A 20,243-nucleotide genomic window follows, 5' to 3' on the forward strand; every position below is an offset into this window, starting at 1 on the left:
AAGGACAATTTTTCAATCTAAATTAAAGCCCCGCAAAGTTTACTAATATAATCTCACCTGTTCTCCCTAGTTACTGGATTTACTTGTCTATTTCTGTTATGCCTACAAGGATCACCTCTTCTCAACCCTACCATGTATTTCAGAGCCTACTTTACTTCCCTCTGCCTATTTTGGTGATCCCACTGGTTTACAGCAAAGCTTCTGTTTAAATATGCAGCTCAGAGGTTATCATACAACCACTAGATCTCTGTCCTGGCAGAATGCACTGCAGTTCCCCTCAAAACCTCCCCCTAAATCCCTGTAGGAACAGAAATTCAATCCAAAGTTTCAAACATAAGAAATCCATTTTAGGATTAAAATCTCTCACAAACTGAAATCAAGTTGAAGTAAAAAATTCTCTGTTCTTCCTCATTTTCTACTTATCTGTCAAAATACAAAAGCTAAAATAAATATCTATGTTTTTATTTAGTACTTTTATTTTACTTTTCCCTCCCTTTTTTTTTTTTTTTTTACTTTAGGGAATGAAACAAATTTCCTTACAGTGCAGTCTACTGGTAGTCCACAAAAACAAAGAGAATTATTTTTAGCAGGTGAGGGAAACAAGGAGGGGCGTCTAGAAGCCACCTTTTATTTTACTTTGTTTACTTCATTCAGGTCTTTAAATAAGAACTAAAGAAAGGGAGTGGTCTATTGAATCAGAAAAAAAATCTAGTTTTCAAACACCTTTGCTCCCATTCTGACTTGATGCATATCCAATTTTCATAATCAGAGGTAAAAGGTGAGATTTTCTTCAAAAGACTCCGAGGCAAGGCTGTCTGTTGGCAAGGATTTGTTTAGTCACCAGAGAGACCCAAGCATAAGGAAGGCGTGGTGGATTTCCAATGGTTCTGGTGGATATCAGTGACTATCAGTCTAGTTGTCCTTTCTAGTTCCTGTCTGAACTGTCTGGACACTTCAGTTCTCTAAACCGCATATCAAAATATTAGTTTTTAAATATTGCAAGGTTCTCTGTCTACCACATTTTCCCTTCTCACCAATACCTTTCCTCTCCCCCATTTTTCATTTACAAGAGGAAAAACCATTCAAGAGGAACAGCCTGGGGCTTGCAGAGCCACAGTTTTCCTTCCCACCTGGAACCTCAGAAACTCTCTCCCTGACACTTTTCTTCCTTCCATATGCATACAGAGCCAGTAGCAGTACTCAGCAGCAGAGTTAAAAAGAAACATCAAGGAGGTAATGAAGGTGAGTGATAGCCATAATTCTATGGCACAGCAGTGGTGCAAACCTGATGTACATCTTCTCAGAAAGACTCTCAAACTCATGGTGGGCCAGGGGTTACTTTCGCTTAAGAAAATTTTTACTTTTTATTTGATGTCCAGTGTGAGAGCCTTAAAAAGTTTGCAATATTTTGCTAGCCCACTGTGCAGCCCACACTGTTTATCCTGCAGTAATTTAATCTTCAGAGGAGTGCAGGTACTGAGAATTGGGGAAAGGACTGTGGATGTTATTTACTGAGGACACGGAGTCACAGCCCTGAAATTACTTCCCTCAGACAATTACTGTGAGATGTATTAAACTCTCATCTAGTAGCAGTTACTATGACACGAGGCTGATGTGAAATGTGAATGCCGCACTGTCATGCTGTCACAGCACCGAGGGTATTTCAGTCATGCCACTGCCAACACCTCCCACATCCAACTCCAACAGTCCCAACTGTCACCACAGGCATGTCTTTGACTCCTTCCAGCAGAAAGGTGTTGTTGGCACTTGCCTTCTCGACGCTGCTCATGGCCTGGAAATAGATGTTGTAGCCTTTCCGAGGAGCCAGCGGGGGGTTCCAGAAACCCTGGTAAGTCCTGTTGTCACCCACAGTAAAGGGGGCTGGCTCTGGCAGGTTTCCTGGGGGAAGCTGAGCAGCAAAGTAATACGGTGACCCTCCACTAAGAGCAGTCTGATAGGTGACAGGGATTTGGTAGCACTCCATGCCACCAGTTTCTCGCTTTGTTCGGTGCGGGTGCAGCTCTTCAACAACAATCTGGTAGGCACTGGTGAGACAGGGGAAAAAAGGACAAGACAGGAGATGGATGCAGAGAAGAATCAAAAGCTGGAAATACAGCAAAGCTATTTATTTCAGCTGTTGGAAAGAAGCAGCATCCATTTTTTTCATGAAAAACAACGATACAAGACCTCTTATTTTTACTTTCTTTTAACCCTTATTTCTTTAGAAGAAACACAGGAACAACTGTGTTAAACTACAACAGATTAAACTCTTGGCTGATCAGAAGCAATCTGAAGTTAGCATTTTCCTTTGAAACAGTATTAGAGAAAGCTGAGCTTCAAGACCCAACATAATGGCTGCCTCCAGGCTGTGCTCGAAGCACCAATTTGCAGTTGTCATATCATTAGAGACAGAATGTGCTGACAGGCTTCTCCACCTCTTGACCTTGCTGTGGCTTCTATCTTGGCTCAGAGCTATGCAGATCCAAAGTACAAGTGACATGCTGTAATACAAGCACAGATGGACAGAAATCTGTCCATTCCACTGAAATAGACTGCCTCATTCCTCTACAGTTGTCAATGATAAAATGTTACAAATTGCTGAAGCAGAGAGTATTCAGCCCATCAAAACACCACCTCAATCTCCCAATACCTCTCTTTAAATGGATCATGGTTTGGTCACTTTTCAAAATCACCTGCTCAAAATAGAACAAGTAATTATAATTCTTCTTTCTCCTTTAGGGGAACTACCTGACTGCAGGATGTTACCAACTCATTATCAGCTTCCTCTGCCTTTCAGAAGTACAGAATTTACGTACTGAGAGCAGAAGGTAGTCCTTCATTTTATAAGAAAAAAGGAGGTTTGGAGGTTTTAAGGCATGTAGACAAGAAACCTGAAGCTTTTGAATTAAACTGGCAGATTTGTCTGTCTTGGGTTTGTTATAAAGCTTTCTAAACAGAAAAGGTAAAATTGAACCAATTTCTTGAAGTGTCACTGCGTTGCTACAAGGACTCTGAAAGGCAAAGACAGTCCTCTTCCTTTCAGAACTTATGGGGCAGCATTAAATTATTTTGTCAATTTTCTCTGCAACTGCTGCACAGAAAACCCAATAACTGCAGTGGCAGAGATAAAGTATGATACTGGCGAATGGAAGAAAGAGGAGAAGAAATAAACTGGAAAATTAGTTTCATGTCTTTCTTGAGCTGAAAGAAAATGTTAGCATCCCCTTTACCTAGCACCTAAAAATTAAGCAGGAATGCGTCTTTCTTCCATTTCAATGTGTCCAAAAAGAATGTACAAAGTCATGTCAGTTTTGAAACTCCAGGTAGAAAAAAGAATGTAAAAAAAAAAAAAAAGTTAGATCTGGGGATATCTATTTCTCATAAACTGTCCACGAACTGAGCTCAGTTATACAGCACCTTCTGTGGTAAACTCTACATATCAACCATCTCCAGTTAATGAGGACTGTACCACGAAATCACTTGCACAAAACCCCCGTATATCCAGCATATTTCTTTATGCCTCAAAACAAATGTACTAGCAAAAATTCCTAAAAGCACTGATATTTTAAAAGCTTGACAGGATAAAAAATATTTTTAAAATTTTTATTTATAATGTCCCAAGATAAGAAATTACTACTGGCATTCATTCCCTCCCTGGGCTGACCCTGGACCCAGGCAGGGTAAAAAAGCATTTCAGAATTGGCCAGACACCAACTGGAGAGCACTGGGACACAGACACCACGTCTCTGCTGCCTGAATTATGCAGTCTTCTCTCATCAGCTGCCAGTGGATGGGGACAGACAGAAATTCTGCTCTCAGAAGTGACAGAAGAGCAGGAAGCTTGTCTGTGACACCCTGGCAACTTCAAAGGAGAGAGCCAGCAGGGACAGAGGAAGGAGAGTGCAATGTCTGCACGTGACGGAGTCAACGGTGCCCTGGAACAGTCTGGTTTGTCACACAGCTCCCGAGAGGAGACGCACCACAGTTACCATGTCAACCCCTCTTTCCCCATCGATTTTATAGAATAAGGCATAAATGGGGTATCTTCATTTTACGGCACATCTCCTTTTTTAGGGTCAAGTCTCTTTGGAGATCAAAACAAATAATCAAACAGCATGACAATCATTGTTTAAAAGTCTCTTTTTATAGCATTCTTTAAAAGAACACTGTAATTTTTGAATAGGATGTAAAAGGTATAGAAAAATTTTAAGCGTGAGACCACAATAAAATCTGAAAGTTCTGAAAAACTTTCAAATAAATTAATTTATATAAAATATCTTCCAAAAAATGCTTTTTGGACCCCTACGTACAAAAATATACAATATGTGGAAAATAGGACACAGCTATACATATTGTAGTCATCTACACTTACTCAAGAGAAAAAATAGCAAATAACAGAAACTGTTTTAAGTCTCCAAAAAAGCTTTATTTTAAATTATTTTTTTAGATGCGTGTTCACAAAGTACATTTAAATAAAAGATTTTCCTATCCTCTTTAGAAGGGGGATCTGACAGTATTTTTCATGCAACATTATAGGCTAACAAGACATGGAGGAATACAGTCATTTACCTCTGGGTCCTTTGTGATACCATCTGTTTAAACCCATTTACTAAACACTGCAGTGGTTCCAGAGCAGCACTGTTACTCTATGTGCACATAATAACGGTCAGAAAGGACACCCTGCTGTAACATGTGATGAAACAAGTCAAAGCTAAATTTGCAACTTGAAAAGTGGGGTGTTCACTGGCTTCAAATATGTTTTGGTATCAGGTACTAGTGAAAATTTAGCTATGTACGCTGCTTATCCTTGTGTCTTTACATATAACTAATCTTAGCTTCAATTATCTTAGGTTTTCTATACATTTTTTTGTGCTGATGAGAATTCAGTTATTGAAAGAGCTTCCTTGTGACAGAAGCTGGGGGAATTCCTATAACAGCATTTTTTCCCAGTCTTTCCACAGAGCAGAGAAGGATTAAAAAAGGGAAATAAAGATAGAGGAGTGGGAAGCTTAGATGACAATATTCCTTCTTCTTGATGAATAAAATAAATTCTGAGATATTCTGAAGAGTAATAAAAATTTCAGAACCTGCTACATAAGTCATCAGAATCATAAAGGCCGAACAGTTATCTGAGACAGCCAGGTAAGCAGAGAAATTTTGAAGATACATCAGCTGAAGAACTCCTCAGCTGAAATTTTCCATGAAGAAATTATTTTTCATGACAAAATCTTTTTTTTTTTTTTGGTAATTTAAGAAAACCTGTACAGTACCTCCCTATTGACCAAGACAATTGCAAACAGGTGTAGGTCTCTGACAAAAGATCTTCCTTTTCATCCCTCCCTAAAAATTTAGGCTCCCAAAGAGATATGGCAGTGGTGAATGTTGTTCATACTTCAGCCCTATTCTGAGTAGACTTTAAATACCTGCTAGACATTTCTTTCTATGTGTCCAGTGGAGGCACATCTTCCTCTCCTTTGTCAAGCACCAGACTGACTGACGAGCCCAAGTTTCAGCCCCAGCTCTTGTAATTCTAATTGACAATGATTGTTTTAGTTGCTCCCTGCCATGGTCCCCTTAATTAATCTTGCTGCAAAATGAAAACAAACTAATTTTTCACATGGAAGTACAAGAAAAGCACTTAATCAAATAAAATAAATTTAATCATTAAAAATTTACTCTGATTCTGATGCACACTCTTTGTAACCCTGATCTGCAGTAGGATTTGAAAACAAAAAATTGTTTTTCTGGTACTCAGTTAGGAACCTTCAGAAAAACTACAGCAACAAATCACATCTTCAAATGAATCGCTGAAGCACCATTGATTCTACTGACTGGAATCTCATCCACAAGATTAATGGTGAAACAATACGCGCTTCAAAGTGAGCCTGAGCCATCCAGCTTTGTCTCCCTTTGCATTTCTAGTTTGTAATTTTGTTTTAAAACTTCAGGGGGCCATAAAGAATGCTAGAGATTGCACAATAAAACCTGACAAGGAAGGTATGATTAGAGTCATGTTTAAACTGTGGTGACTAGGGCAGCTAGGCAGTGTCTTAAAGAAACACCACTCATATGTTATACTTAAGACAAGGAACACCTGTTTGCTGAGTGGCTGTGCTGATGGAGAGGCTATGATGGAAATCTGACCATAGCATAATTCTGTTTGTAAAAGCAAAAGAGTATCAGACTAAACTTGTTTTCCGTTTACTTCTTTTTTCTTTTCCTATTTTTTAAAAAAATTTTTAAACATGAACCTACTGATATTAAATGAAATGACCATCTACAGATCCCGAGATTACAGGACTGGGTAGAAACAAAACTTTTCAAAAAGCCAGTTGTATTCTTCAGGGTCTGGCTAAATAACAGCATCTGAGTCCCTCTACTCCATCACAGCTGCAGGCACAGTGATCCATTTTTTCCCCACCTTCCTAGTAACACTCATTGTGGCAGTAAGCCAGCTTCTAGAGGAAACAAAACTGCAGTGTGGATGGAGTGAAGCTTCACTGAAATATATCATAAAGTTTAGCAAATGCATTGAATCAATTCAGAATTTGAGTGTGCTACATTTATCTCCTTATTAAGAAGCTGCTGAAAAGTACCTGACTGCATACGTCAGAAATATGCATACCTTCAGAAAAGGGAATAATACCATTCCTTCTGCATTCCACCAGAGAATGCTTCTCATTCCAAGTAAGGAATAAAACACCTGGTTGATTTTAAGAATAAAGCCCAAGTCTCCAGTTATGGTAAAGGACTTATTTCGTTGGCCTCTTGATGTTAGAAACTTGATGTTATATCTTAGATTTTAGAAATTAACTCAAGTGGAGAGGGAGGATGACAGAAAGGAAGAAAGAAGTATGCTTTTTGAGAACACAGTCAAACAACAGCGATTAATACTCTATGAAACTATGACTATCAAACTGTCTATTAACATTTAGCACATAGATCCTTCCTGCCATCTTCATAGGCCACAGTGACAAGCTCATGCCGTTGAACTGAGGATGTTGTGAGGAAAACTGATGGAATATATGTGTGTTTGTGTGCTTCAGGTTTACTCTGCAGCAAGTTACTCATCTACAAGTACAGAGCAGAGAAACCAGAACTTCTTGATCTAGGTAATTTTCTAGCCCTGTGAGTAACTCTCTAGCCACATCCCATCATGCTACCAGTTCACAAAAGAAGCACCCACCCAGGAGAGAAACCCAGGACCCAAGACTGACACCCTGAAGCTGCATGGTGGGATTGAAGGTGGAACCCTGCTGCTGTCAGCCCAGGATTGCCCCGGAGCAGTTGCTGTAAAGAAGATATGCACCACTATCAGTAGATCCCAGTGGTGTCCGGCAGGGATGCTCTGGGCAAGAATTTGCCTCAGCTCCCTCAGGTGGCCAGACACAAGACTGAAAGGATGTTGCATGGATTACATGAGAGAATAGGTATCACATTACCCAAACAAGGACAGCTTTCATTAGGGCCAGCAGCAGGACACTTAAAAGTCTTTAAAAGCACCTACAAAGCCCTAGAGGAAAGTGAGTTTAAGCACCTTCAGATTTGAGAGCATTTTCAGACCACAAGTCTGTTTTCCAAGGTATTAATTTAAAAAAATCTCTATTTTAAGAATCCAAGTTCCTTACTGAAAGCAGTCCTGTTCCACAAAAATCCCAGGTTTGCCCCAGGGCAATTTCTCAGAAATGAATGATCCATGGGAATACAATTTTAAATATAACACATCAAAACCTCCTTTAAAGGGGATGAATCCGGATTTTCTTCTCTGACAGAATATAAATAAATAACTTGATAATATAAATCATAAGAGTGACTATATGATAAGCACATAAAAATGCATATAGTTATGTGACTCATCCCCACTACATTCATATAGAACTTATATTCCCCTTAATGGAAATAGACTTAGGAAACAATTAATTTTCCTCTACTTTTAGGATTTGGGCATGTTACTCAACATCAGCTGAGCCTTGATAGCTGACTTAATGTAACACAGAATGATTAGCCCCTGTTTCTCTAAAATGTCACAAGGGTAATAGCATGAAAACCTCCTGATGCTCAGCAGCTAATTAACCCCCAATTAGTCAACCCTGCCCCTGAATATTGCTGATGCTGCCACATCAGTAAATCACAAATGGAATCAAATAATATCATAAAATTTTTACACTAACAAGTAGAAGTAAAGAGCAGGATGTGGACTAATCTTTGCAAACAAAATTAAATTATCTCTCAACAGAGAGCAGAAATGGAAAGGCCCCTCAAAGTTAACATAAATGAAACATTTTAATATGATTAGAGGACACGCCAAATAAAATTTAATGGCTTGCTACATGATTCCTAGTAAGAAGCACTCTCAGAAGAAAAAGGTCAAATAGTTTGTATTCATCACTATTATTCTCCTATTTCCCCACGGCTTCCAATTTTCCAATCATACACATATGCTATAGAGTAGCTGACTTTGAAGCACTGGAGAGGAAGTGTTATTTTCAAATCTACTTTCTCACAAACACCTTTCAGTGTCATATTTCAGAGGCACTGTGAGAAAGTAAAATGAAATTATAATGGCTAGAAGGTGGTCTGGGGACCCTATATCAAACAGGTCAGGTAGCTGAATGATTCAGGTCATGACTATCTTTAAAAAAAAAAACCTGCCAAACCCAGATTTTTTTAGTTACACGTCTATTGACAAGCTAGGTGTAGGTAAGAAAAACAATAGTGGTGTAAAATTACTATCACTCAGAAATGAACAGCTCTATGTACTGTGACACAACAAATATTCAACTATAAAAAGAAACTCTTCTTGATTTTATTTTTTTTTTAAATATATATTTTTAAAATTTTTACCTGATAGGTGCACCTTTGGCCTGTGCAGGTCTCAAGAGTACAGTTATTGTAGTAGCAGTTTCATTGAGAGATGCATCGACTCCTTCATAGTCTGGTAAAGTGGGAGCTGATTAATGTTGAGAGGGAAGGAAAAGAACAAGAAACAAATCAGTGAAAACATTTGGAATTTTTATGAGGTTTTGGCTGTTTGGAGTATAAAACAAAGCCACAGTCATTATCAGCCACATGAATATTTTTACACAGTTTCTCCAATCAGGCATAATCTGTTACTACAGCATGAATGGGACTTCATCAACAATTGATAACTCTATCCTTAACCGCTTCCCATCAAATCACGACACCTCTACACTTAAAACAGGTTTATTCAAGAAGGACAGAAATAGAGGGAGGAGGTGACTGACAAAAAACACTAAACTACAAAAAAAACCATTTTGGCCTCAATTTTTCTACCCTTCAAATAACTACAGTCATCATGTCAAAGACCCAACTTCTACCATCCTCCTCCAACAATTTAAGAACCTTTCACATTTCCTCTTGAATGTCATGGGAAACAATGCTAATGCCAACCAGCGTCCAGGAAAACTGGGACTTATATAGACATGCATGTGTGGACTAGAACTGGTTCGGGGAGTCTATTCCCATGCCCATTCCTATCAATGGGCGGCCAAGCTGCTCATTAATCAGCTTCAGAACCACTATGAAAAAACAAAATGGAAGTCAAAACCAGAAGTAGTTCAGGAACTGATTCACTAATGGACTGTCAGACTGTCATGCCTTCATGGCAGCAATATTTGTTGTGGGTAGGATTGCTAGTGTTGGCAATTACATCAACCATCCAGCTTTAATCTGCTGCCTGTTACAGTCCTCACCAGTAATACTATTGCTGATTTCAGCCCTAGTGCAAGGAAAGAAACAGGATTTTCTGTGAATTAGAAAATGATAGATTTCTAATCATTGTTAATTCTTCACTAGTTTGAAAACTATCTGCATGTTTGGGGTTTTTTTAAGTATGTGGCTGTATCATTACAAAATCATGAACGAAGCCTGTGTATTTCAAAATGAACTTTCACAAAAAGATGTTTCCTAGCAGGATGTCAATCATTTAAGTCATAATAATTTAACAATACTATATCAATAGATAGAAGAGCTCTGAAAGATTAAAAGCCTTGCTTCATTAGTCCTAGATCCTAGATGAGCACAAAACCTGCTCTTATTTCAGGAAATATTATTTGAGAATTAATGTTCATTTAATGTTAATTTTAAAATTACTGCTTACACTGTGTTCACTAGAATCAGAGTAACCACTTGTAAGCTTAGTTAAAAGGAATAATTTCACTCCTCAGTAAGCTAAAATTAGCATTTTCTGAAACATGCATTGCTGCGTATGAAGTATCAGTCATGCAGAGTGAAACTGGAAAACAGCTCAGCATAAAGCAGGATAGAAAGGAGAACAGGCTGGAGTTCAGATACAAGTAGTGTCACAGCCCGCCTTTGAGCTTTCTTAGCATTAACCATGTCTTGCCAACTAACAGATCCATACTCTGTCTAGAAAGTTGTGCTATACTGGATTCTGGACAAAATTCCCAAAATTTCTGTGTGGAAAAGAGGGCATATCTGAAGAAGCCTGAATTCATTGTAGTCCTAAATAATCCAAACACATTGAGGCACTTTTTTCCTCAAAATACTGAAATACCAGACAAGCTAGCAAGATACACACCTCTTTTCTTTCCCTTCTACAAAGAGGTTAGAAGACAAGTATGCAAGTACCACACCATCATTATATCTGAAAATTTATGAATTAGAATTGGTTGTGAAGAAACACAAGGACCTTAAAACAACCTGAGTACAATATCAGACTTCAAAACAACCTAATAGCTACATAAACAGAACAGAACACATCATTTGGGGATTTTTGGTGCATTGTTTGGGTGTTTCAAAGGGATAGGGATAGGACTGCTAGTGCTTACGTGCTGGGGTGGAATTCAACAAACTGCTCCAGTTAGCTATGACAAATACAGCATTTCACTTGCTACATAATTCAAGGAGCTCTGCCTTGAATTTTGTCCCATTTTGATTTATGTGCGTGTTTTCATGTATTGTGAGGAGACTACGTGAATAGTTTCCCACAAAAATCATAGGTGCATTCCACTACATTATTAACTTCTCTTTACAGGACAATCTGAGTTACATTATGACAGATATAAGGAAAATAGCCTGCTTTGTGATGTTTAAATTTCTAAATGACTGACTTCTTTGATCTCTGCCAAGCTCTGAAGTCACCATGTCACAAAAAAAAGAGTTTCTCTAAATGTAGCATTGACTTATCTTCCACTATCAACTGCATAACCCACTATCTTATTTTTTGAGAATAACACTGAAATTTAGGAAATTATAAAAGTACTAAAGCACTTCATTTGGCATTACTGTCTTCTAGAGTTTACAGTGCATTATTAAGACCAACAGTGTTGAAGTTGGTGCACTGCAGTAAATGAATAAAGGCATAAGGAAGCAGACATATGAATCTGGCAAAATAAATTCACACTTTGCCCCAACTACCCTGACTCTGTTATAGCTGTGTGTTGCTAAGTGGTGTCACCTTCAGTAAGTCAGTAATTTTCTGCACCTGACTTTACTGACCTGCAAAACAGATGCAGTTCTTAGTGACCTATGAGTGTTGAAAGGCCCAATTAGTTAAGGTTTATACAGCACTTCAAAATCTTTGGATGAAAGTACACAGAAAAAACTGTTATCAACTACAGCTGTGCAATTTCCATCTCATGCAAGGATTTATCCCTGAACTTATGCTTCCCTGTGGTGAATACACCCAAAAACATTTTTAGTAACGTAATTTCATAACATGGTAGGATTTTTTGTGGGGGTTTTCTTTAGCATTTCACAATTTCTCAAGTCTTACAAGGATATTCAAAATACATTTCCACCCTCCCCTTCCCTGTTTTTTCTTTATGCTGTTGTTTGCTTTTACCTGAGATGTTGGTTGTTACATTGATCGTAGTTGCTGGTCCAAACCCTTTGACAGTGCTTGCACGTATGAAGAACTGGTAAGTAGTGCCAGGGTGCAGGTGGGAGAAGACGTGGTGTGTGCTGTTCCACAGCTTTGACACTGTTTGTGGAGGTCCTGCCACTGGAACTGCAGGATCAAACGACTGTATACTGCTATAGCTGACCTGGGAAAACAATTTTTTTGTGACTCTTAAAAGTTTGGTCACAAGGGATTTAGGTTAGCTTGGCTGGAAAGTAAACAAAAGAGAGATGCTCCTCTAGCTACCCATCTGTCTTGAGGATACCACAGAATCACAGAATCATTTAGGTTGGAAAAGAATTTTAAGATCATGGATTCCAACAATTAACCCACCAATGCCAAGTCCAGCACTAAACCAGTGGGGGCTTGATGTGTGCTATTGAAGATTCTGCCTTATTTGAAAGGCTACGCAGGCATCCTTCATCATTACTGTTATATGACACGGTCCCTTGCTGGTTATAAAATCACCATTGAACACTTTGAGCTTCACAATTTGCTTTCTCTATAGCTGCTCTCTCAGAGCTAAAGCCACTACTCCTATTAATCCACTGCCTTTTGCATCTGTTTCCAATTAAAAATCAAGGAAGCATTTATCTGCTTTAATCCCATTCATCAACTGCTTTTACATATCAGTTCATGTATGGAAAATTCCACTGACACATTCCACTGAGAGGAAGTGAGCAAATGGCTGAGTGGGGCTGAACTGCCTGCCTTCCTGGTTTAACCCACACTATTTAGCAAATTTTGTAAGCAATAAATAAATAAATAAATAGATTTTTAAGGGGTTTTGTTTGATTCGTTGTTTTGCCTTCCTATAATTCACTAATACACAAAGTTTTATCTTCTGTTCCTTTAAAAGAGGAGTGCTGGAAAGTGTGGTATTTGTTGCTCGAATCAGCTGGTGTTACCTGCTAACCTCCTGTGAAGCTCCCCAGAAGGCTCATAAATTAAATACACTTTAAACAGAATTTGTATGGAGGTTTTCTTTTAAGGGTGATATCTAAAGATCTAACAAAGCTAAAAAACATTGCTCCAAATTTAATAACAATCTTACTTTTCATGTAACCTTCTCTTCAAATGAAGAAAATTTTCCAGATCATGGCTGTCATGGCTTTGGAACGGTGTATAGCAACAATACAAGATTTTTAAGGCACTTATGTGGCAAAGCCACTTGACAGGGATGGACAGCCATATGCACCATAATTACAAATTTTGAATATCTAATCACTACAGAAAATCATGTATTCAGTAAATGAAAGAAGTATACTATTGAATAGCTGCCTACAGAGCATAAACACATGCTGTCACTCTTGGTGCACCTCCCTAGCCCCATCCTATACTAGTTAGGTGTTTAATGATTACCTCATACTGAGTAATGATGCCATTTGGATCCACAGGTTCCTTCCAGTTGAGGAAGATCTTATCTTCAAAAGGAGTTCCTTTCACTGATTTGGCAGGTATAGGGCCTGGCACTGCAAACAAAATGAAAGTTTTAAAAATAGGAAATTCAAGAGACAGAAAAACTAAAGAGATGACAGAACATCCTATTAAAACCAAAAGTGAGCATGGGTCTATTTTTATTAGTATTCATTTGCATGCAAAAGGCAATGGTAGAGTGTGTGAAAAAGCACTTCAAAGTCTATTTTGTCATTTGCAGTGCAGAGAGAGCACGAAGTTGAAACGTTAACGTTATCCACACATACGGTTTTCAAAACTCCATGCAAAGTCAAATTGTCTCATAGTATAGCCAGGGGAAACAGTTCAAGCTAGATTACAACTTCAGGGAACATCACTGAACTCTGTAATAAGCGTATCTTAGGACAAGGACTACATGGTTCTAAAATTCTTTTAAAAGGAAAAATCAAAGGCAAGGAAGAGCCTCTGTTATACAGCTTCTTCCAAAGGAGAGTGTGGGAACCCAGAGTGCAGAGAATATTTCTCTGCCTGTTTTGAAGGGTTCTACCCCCCTGAACAACACTGGTTTTGACCTTCATCCTTGGAGAAAATTGCCTGCCCTCTGGGAAGAATTAGAATCTACACTGGTGTGAACTAGGTGATAGAATATTATGAAAGATTGTCACAGGGTGAAAAATTTAGAGGATTTGGGTTTGTTAATATAGTAAATAGATAAAAGCAAAAAACTTCAAAATGGAGGATTGTTGTTGTACTCTAGACCTTCTTCTTCTTCTACTACTCCATATTCTGCAGTAGAAGTAGTTTGGGATGATTGGATAAAGAATTCCGCAGTTCCAGTCTATGTGACTAGATGATTTCTTATACATTGGTGGAAAAGTAAAAATAATGTACGCTTTTAGTGACCGTTGGTTAATTTACCTTTAAAAAGGCTGTGTAATCTTGATTATTTGGCATTCTCCTCCATTCTCTGCTCTGTGCTATGTCTGGGTCACATTAGTGGCCCTATTTCTCTGATAAGACTTAATAAACAACTATCTGAAAGCAGAGAAGGCTGAAGGTCCCGTTCGTCTCTTGGACTCCTGGCAAAGACTCTAAAATTCTCCCCCATCAGGGGAGGCATAATTATGGCACAGACAGTGTCAAATGAGAGAAATTTTTAACAAAATAGCTCTAAATCACATCTTCTTATGATCTGTTGTTTTAAAATAAATCCTTATTTAAAAGGGAGGGCTGAACATGCGGAAACACACCAGCTCAGCTGCCATTTCTTTCAGCCTTTGACCTTCTCATGTGCAGAAGGATCAAGACTGCTCACTTCAATTCCTTCCAATAAGAGATGTTTTCAAAGCTTTGAACTAAACCTCACTAAGATGACCCTACTTTCTTATTTCAAATGGAACCAATATCCCTGGTGTAATAACAAGTCTGAAGTGTCACCTCAGGCCTCTTTCCCTGAAGTGATTCACAGCACCTGGTAATCCCATCAACACCAGCCAGAAGCACTTAGTTATCTTCCATTACAGCTTACAAGATACTTTTGCCTACACATACAATTCCTTTTTATCAGAGCAGCTCACCTAGATTTGAACACACACATTTTGAAAGAACGGGGTGAGGTTAAGTGACCGCCTAGAAAAACTCTGAACCCAAAGAAACACCTTCCCTCCTCAAAGAGACAAAGTTGTTCAGATTTACAGTCTTTCAATCAAAAATGTTATTTCTATGTAATATATTGACATATATTTCTGTCTCTTTCTAATAAGCCCATTTTCTTCAGTGCAACTTTCAGTGAGCCTTATGCATGACACTCCTTGGATATTCATTATCAGAGCAGACTGAAGTTTTACGAAGAGCAAAAATAAATTAAAATCCGATGGATCAAAGGAAGCACCAGGTCTGTGCTAGCAGCAGGAAAGAGTGAGTGGTCTCTCCCATCAGTGGAATTTATTTCAGTCTACATGCAAGCTATAAATGATGATCTGACCCTTGACACAAACAACACAATTTGGCACATTATTAATAAATTCATGACGTCAAAAAAGCCCAGAAGTAAATAGGTGAGAGCTTCACATAACCCTTTCATCTAATTGTCATATGAAGGCTTAGGAGAAGTTAACTAAAATCACAGGCTGGTGCTTTTCTTCAGGGACAGACCAGGCAGTGGATGAAGGCTGACATGCAATGACAGCCCCTCTGTGCTGTTTGTGTCATTGAGAGATTTCCTGTAGGCAACACTTCATTTTTCATGGGAATGCCCTACAGTATTTCCCTGATCTCAAAAGAGGTATGAATATATCGTGCTGCACATGAAATTTTCCTTGGACGATGCATGCACATTTTTGTGTGTGTGCATGTACATCTGTGTCTGGGAAAGGACATGGATATTCACCAGGGCATGTACACAGTGGATGAAATTTGACATTAAACCACTTCAAAGTATGTGAGGTAAAAAGAAAACAGACATGATTGCTCAAAAACATGCAAAATGCTTTTTGTATGGTGCCTTTAAAAAGAAATGCTTCATATTCAGTTGAAACTGGGTGCAGGGCTCTGCATTTGAGGGTTGCATAAATCCTCCTACACCTTTTGTTTAAATACCAAGGTGGGAGAAGTGTCTAGGCTCATCTCATTCCATGACTGTTTTCTTCTCCTGAAATATAAAATTTGATGCTTAAGGCAGCAGTAGCAATGTTAAAGTGACTGGAATTATGTGATCCAAGTTAGTTTCATGCTTCTCTTCCCCCTGGCATGGGAAGGGCACAAGAACAGAAGCTAGCACAGCAATGAGCAGCTTGCTTGGAATCCCAGTTCAAAAGAGTCAGAAAGAAAAAGACAACAAGCATTTAGAGAAAGAGAACAGTAATTCCCACAAACTTCATCCACTCCCACAAATTCATAAAAATGAATGTTGGGATTAACTTAAATAATTTGACAACTCAACTGGAATTAAAACAAAGAAACAAATAAAAGTTCAAGTGCCCAGAAAAAGGAATATAAATTAATATTAGTTTGAAGGACACATTTTGATGGCCTGAAGTTATTTCTTCCTTTCCATTTTCCAGTTCAGCCACGGTAAAAATGTCTCAGTTGCACTGTTTTACCAAAAGGGTAAAGAGAGTGAAGAAAGAGAAAAGCAGGATTAAGAGAATTTGCTTAAAGAACAGAATATCTTCAGGTTAGTCAAAATAATACCTTAACATCCTCATTTGCTCTTTTGTGTCTTTGTTCTTCAGTATTTGTTACAAACAGAAATTTTTAAAAGGCTAAAATTAGCAAAAAAAATCCCTAAACAAACAAAAAAACACCACCAAAAGAACAACAGTAAGGTAACAGAACAACAGCAAGGCAGCCTGTTGGTAACACTACCCAGAGGACTCAAACATCATTTCTCCATGGAGGCAGCCACCGCTGCCTATTTCCTGTGACTCCCAGCAAGACACTAAGGACTTCAGCAATATCTTAAACTTCACCTTTCCAAAACAGTGTTAAGAGCCTTCCCTTTTGTAGTGGGTTGACTTTGGCTGTATGCCAAGGTGCTCACCAAGCTGCTCTCTCCCCTTCCCAGCAGGGCAGAGGAGATAAAATAAGATGGAAAACAATTAGTGGGCTGAGATAAGGCAGATTACTAAAGAGGCAAAAGAAAAACAAAAAAACCCAAAAGTTTGCACGTGCATAAGCAAAGGGGAAAATTTAATTTTTAATTCCCACGAGTGGGCAATGTTCAGCCACTTCCAGAGAAGCAGGGCTCCAGCGTATGCAGGGGTTGCTCCAGAAGGCAAAAAATTGTAAAAGAATTGCCCCCCATTCCTTCTCCCTCCCTTAGCTTTTACATCTGAGCTGATGTCATATGGCATGGAATATCCCTTTGGTTAATTTGGGTCAACTGGCCTGGCTGTGTCCCTTCCCAGGATCTTGCCCACCACCAGTCTCTTGCTGGGGGGAGAATGTTGAGAGCCAGCGCTGATGCAGTGCCAGAGCAGTAGCCATAGCACTGGGGTGTTATCAGAGGGAAAATGAGCTCCATCTGAGCCAGACCCAGTACACCCTTGTATGATATTTAGCAAGGACTTGGGTGAAAACTAACCAGGTAAATGTCATCCTTGTGTTGATAATAGCTTTTGGAGAACTCTTCACAGACAGCAAAGGCTTTCTTCAGGCTTGTGTGAGCAGCTCCAGAAGATCCACCACTCACCACAGCACATTTTTGCTGACTTCTCAGCTCCCATTCTTTTTCAACACGAGCTCTCACTCTTTCCCTTGGACTTACAGACAGTTTACACTTAAATCAAAACACTCAAGACTATTACAAGCATATTAAGGTGAAGTATGTTACTTAACATTATCATCTGAATAATTCTAAAAGTATAAGTAGCTGCTAGAGGAGTTGAACTCAGACCTTTTGGCCTCTGCACCCACTTTTGAAAAAGATTATGGTCTCATTGATTTTCTTTCCATCTGCTGACCTTGTGAAGTGTGACCCCACCATCTCTCAGTGACAACAGCATTAAACACACTTTCTTTGCCACGCATTATTCTATGTTAAACTTCCAACAAGTCAAGATTTACACTTATCTGAAGAAGTGAAATAATTCAAGTGGGTTTAACTATATGGATATCAGTAGAGATTTTGAACTTAAGAAAAATAAACAACAGTAAAAAAGTAGACAAACATAAAATGCACATATATATAAAAGTAAGATAAAACAATTTTGAAGGGAATCTCAGCAAGGTTTTATAGTGCAAACAACACAAGCTCTTCTTTCATAATTTACATGCAACTCCAGAGCTCTTTTAATAAAGCTATTTATTCATATAGTGAATAGATGATAATCTTTTCTTCTATATGCATGTGGGGTGGTGGACTTTATAAATACTATGCATAATGTATGTACAAACCATCAATCTGACATCACACCAATTCATTTTAGACCAATATATTTGCATTAAATTATGTCACAGTCACAAATAAATTGTTATTCACAAATAGTGTCACTTAAATGTTGTTCTACACTGACTTAACAGGAAATTTATATTACAATACATTACTTCTGGGAAAACAATGTATTAACTGACACCGACCACTATAAAAATGAATTTATATTGCTTCAGTTTTCCTGCTACAAAATAATGAAAGTGCATGTAAACAGAGTATTTTTATTATTATTATACTCTTTGAAAGTCATGCACAGTATTACTATGCTCTGTGGTAAAAGTTATGTGCAGGAATATGCAGGGTTATACTGGGAAAAATTGTTTTGTTGTAATCAAAAGGGCAGCAGATCAGCAGCAAACTTACAGCCTTTCTCTCAAAGTAGATGCTCATTTTCAGGAGATGGTGACAGTTAATCTCTCCCACTGTTTAAACGTTACAAGAAACTAAAATGGTCCACCTTTCCATTGGCTTTTTCTGAAGGATTTGCCATTTTTACTTTACGCTTTACTACAACTGAAGACTAAGTTTTAAATAGAAGCAAATTTTATATATTAAAAAGGAAAAACAAAACCAGAACTCCTGTTGCTAGTCTTTACCATAAGAGCATTTACACAATATGTGGTGACAAAAATTACCTCTTTGGAAATCATTCAAGTTGGACTATTTGCAGCAAAGAACAAAATACTATTGAACGTTACTGAGAAAAAAAAAAAGATTTTATATTGAGTCTTGTCTGGTGCACGTTTCACTGGGCATTCCTTTTCCAGCCCCAGTGTCCCTGGAGCTGTAGGTTTCCTGGCTCTCCAAACTCCAGCCTTACCCTAATGGAAGCTTGGTGCTGAGGCTGAGGTCCCCATCACCATGGGTGGCCCAGACTCCAATGGATGTGGAGGCAGCAATGTTGATGCCTTGCCTTGATCCCTTGAGCATTCTTTTTGCAGATCCAGTGCCCCTGGAGCTGAAGGCTTTCTGGCTCCCTGAACCCTAACCCTAACTCTATGAAAGCCTGGAGCTGAGGTACTTCTGGGGATGGTGATTCCACTACTTCTGTGGCCAGCTTGTTCCAATATCCAAATGCACAAGTTCTGGTTGTGCTAAATTTGGGCGCTTGGACACCTAAGGCAGAATTTGTTTAAAGCCTTTTCACATCAAGTGCTGACTTCAGTACACCTCATTCCTGGGATTTGGAAATGTTTCTCAATTTCAGGATGAAGTAACATCACATACAAGCTTTACAACTTTCTGAAAGTATGCAATTCAATATTTGGAGACTGCTTTCAGCTAGCACATGGCTTAGGAACACAGAAACTTGTGGGGCCACGTGCAAGCCCTCATTCCACCACAAAAACTGCTAAAAGAGCCACTAATTCTGGCCTACATGCAAGCATCATTATGCTGAACACAGCATTTCAACAAAATAACTGTATACGCAGTATCACTTTTTTAGCTATAACATTTCTAATATAGGTACCTAATGGAAATGAAAGTAGGAAGTTGTTTGAGCCAGGGTAAATAATTCTGCATTTCAGGGCCAATTTTTCCTTAGCTATTCATATAAAACCCAGCTTGCATTTCTAGTCTCCACAATATCTTAAAACAGCTTACTTCACTCATCATTTGTTCAGTGTAAGCTTAAAATAAATCTGTGCTAATATTTTAAAATTTTTTTTACTTTAAATATTTTTTTTTCTTTCTCACAAATCAGCTTTTCTGATGCCTTTCACAAAAAGTGCTCACATGTCCTGCAAGCACTTTTTCTCTCTCAATGACATGCCAATAGCAAAACTTGCTTACCATCTGAAAAAAAGAATGGAGGTTATTTTCACAAGATGTAGGACAGATAAGTTATTCCAGGCTCCTTTCATCAATGATAGTAGGTTGGTTATACTCTGTTTCAGTTCACTATTGCTAAAGACAAAAATTCCTCCTGTATTTGACTATCTTGACACCAAATTTTGTCAATGTTTATGACATGTATATAACTAGTGTCTCATTTATAGCAAGAACTGA

General features: G+C 38.4%; 1 protein-coding gene across 18 annotated transcripts in view; it reads right to left on the reverse strand.

Moving 5' to 3' along the window:
• PTPRK (protein tyrosine phosphatase receptor type K) overlaps positions 1–20,243 on the reverse strand; it is a 389,377-nt gene that overhangs the window by 71,498 nt on the left and 297,636 nt on the right. For all 18 annotated transcript variants that reach the window (XM_042017411.1, XM_042017415.1, XM_042017404.1 and 15 more), the window contains exons 9-12: positions 13,247–13,356; positions 11,828–12,029; positions 8,845–8,950; positions 1,772–2,045 (exon numbers count right to left, since the gene is read on the reverse strand). In XM_042017411.1, the coding sequence (XP_041873345.1) occupies positions 1,772–2,045; positions 8,845–8,950; positions 11,828–12,029; positions 13,247–13,356 (692 nt within the window). The remainder of the gene's footprint in view (positions 1–1,771; positions 2,046–8,844; positions 8,951–11,827; positions 12,030–13,246; positions 13,357–20,243) is intronic.

The sequence above is a fragment of the Corvus kubaryi genome, unplaced genomic scaffold (genome assembly GCF_017639235.1).
Source record: "Corvus kubaryi isolate FWS band 111438036 unplaced genomic scaffold, C.kubaryi_AGA036_p1.0 split3-73, whole genome shotgun sequence".
Classification (NCBI taxonomy): Eukaryota; Metazoa; Chordata; class Aves; order Passeriformes; family Corvidae; genus Corvus; species Corvus kubaryi.